Below are 1,369 nucleotides of genomic sequence, written 5' to 3'. Positions count from 1 at the left end.
GCATATCAATAACTTTGGAAGCCAAACATATAACAAAGTAGGCATATCAATAATTTTGGGGCCTCCCAAGCCCTTTAGTAGGAATATCAATAATTTTGGTGCTTCTCATAAACACATTGGAAGCCAAACATATAACAAATTCAAAAGCTTGCAAGTAAGAGAGAGTCGTAGACACCAAAAAGTAGATTCATTAAGAAATCAACGCTTTACATGATATCCGGCTTTTGCTTTAGGATCTTTCGAATTACAATTTTATGGCTCTTGGCCTTTTGGGGTGGCTCCCTATTAAGAAAAGTGGTTGTAATTTCTTGGGTGTCATTAACCCCTACAACTTGGTTCATGCTGACATGGGCGATGAGGCGCCCGCGAAAGTTGACACCAAAAGTGGATATTGCAAAATCTTTCTTTACAAGCACTACAAGGTTGGCCGATTGGGCAAGGGTTGTTAAGCACAATGCCTTGGAGAGTGAACGGAGGGCAAAAATGTTGTAGTGTCCATTGGGGGAGTAGTCAGCATGCACAAACACCACGTCACCAATCGTAAGTGTGCCGAGGTAGTGAACAAGTGCCGCTTGAAGTCTGAATGCCGTCCTCCTCCCTCTTGACCATTGTGCCCAGGTGTCAACCTCCAAAACATCCTACAAAACATAGGATTTATGAGAAATATGGAAAAAAATTAGTTATAACATTAACAAAATCATTTGTAACAATCAAATTTAAGTGAGCATCTATACCTCTTGTCTACAATCCTCCTCATCAGAATCGGGGTGCAAGTAAAGTTCCACACTTGACTTCCCCTTTGAAACAAGCAAAACAGGTGTTGTAGCAGGTGATGGTGAATCCACTCTTGTGTGTTTAGCCAAACACATGGCTTGCACGGCCACAAACTCCTCCTTAGAGACCTTGGCCTGCTCGGCCGCTGCCACCTCGGCTTGTGCGATCGCCACTGTGCCCTCCACAGTATTCCCCATGGGCAGTAGGAGATCATCGTCATGGGAGGTGGTAGTATCAACCTCAAACTTGCCATGAGCATCGAGGATGGCAAAACACTCATCCATGCAAAGCTCAAAGGATTTCTCCAGATCATGCAAAAACACAAACTCCTCCCCACCCACCACCTAAAGCACTAGTTGCAGCCATGCTTTCTCTTTGCGTAACTGGGTATGCTAGGTCTCTCTGCAATGCTGGGATGAAAATGGTAAAATGAGGAGGTGGTCCCCCTTTTATAGACATATTCCATCTCAAAAAAAATTAAAAAAGATGCGTTTTAAAAATAAAATTACACAACACCTTAAAACTCAAGTACAAAATCAAGTACAACACCCTAAAAATTTTCAAAAACTTTAATAAAATATCCAATATATAAAAG

The 1,369-nt window shown here is 41.9% G+C and overlaps 1 protein-coding gene across 1 annotated transcript; it reads right to left on the bottom strand.

Moving 5' to 3' along the window:
- Nucleotides 1-206: 206 nt before the first annotated feature.
- On the bottom strand, nucleotides 207-869 carry LOC147418995 (uncharacterized). Its single transcript, XM_086505932.1, has 3 exons — nucleotides 735-869; nucleotides 609-638; nucleotides 207-365 (listed from the first exon to the last, which is right to left on the bottom strand). Exons 1-3 carry the CDS (start codon nucleotides 867-869, stop codon nucleotides 207-209), a joined length of 324 nt encoding a protein of 107 aa, XP_086362058.1.
- Between the last annotated feature and the right edge of the window lie 500 nt (nucleotides 870-1,369).

The sequence above is a fragment of the Adiantum capillus-veneris genome, chromosome 29 (assembly GCF_014529385.1).
Source record: "Adiantum capillus-veneris isolate H3 chromosome 29, ASM1452938v2, whole genome shotgun sequence".
In the NCBI taxonomy this organism is placed as follows: Eukaryota; Viridiplantae; Streptophyta; class Polypodiopsida; order Polypodiales; family Pteridaceae; genus Adiantum; species Adiantum capillus-veneris.
The sequence above is the reverse complement of the archived record's forward strand: the minus strand, read 5'-3'. Positions and strand labels throughout refer to the sequence as shown.

Bases quoted from the DNA above. Each gene is read 5' to 3' on its own strand.
- LOC147418995 (XM_086505932.1), bottom strand. From the start codon at position 869: ATGTGTTTGGCTAAACACACAAGAGTGGATTCACCATCACCTGCTACA. The intron at 639-734 runs GTATAGATGCTC...TATGTTTTGTAG, and splicing joins AGGAGGATTGTAGACAAGAG to GATGTTTTGGAGGTTGACAC. The intron at 366-608 runs TGGTCAAGAGGG...GTCAACTTTCGC, and splicing joins AGGTTGACACCTGGGCACAA to GGGCGCCTCATCGCCCATGT.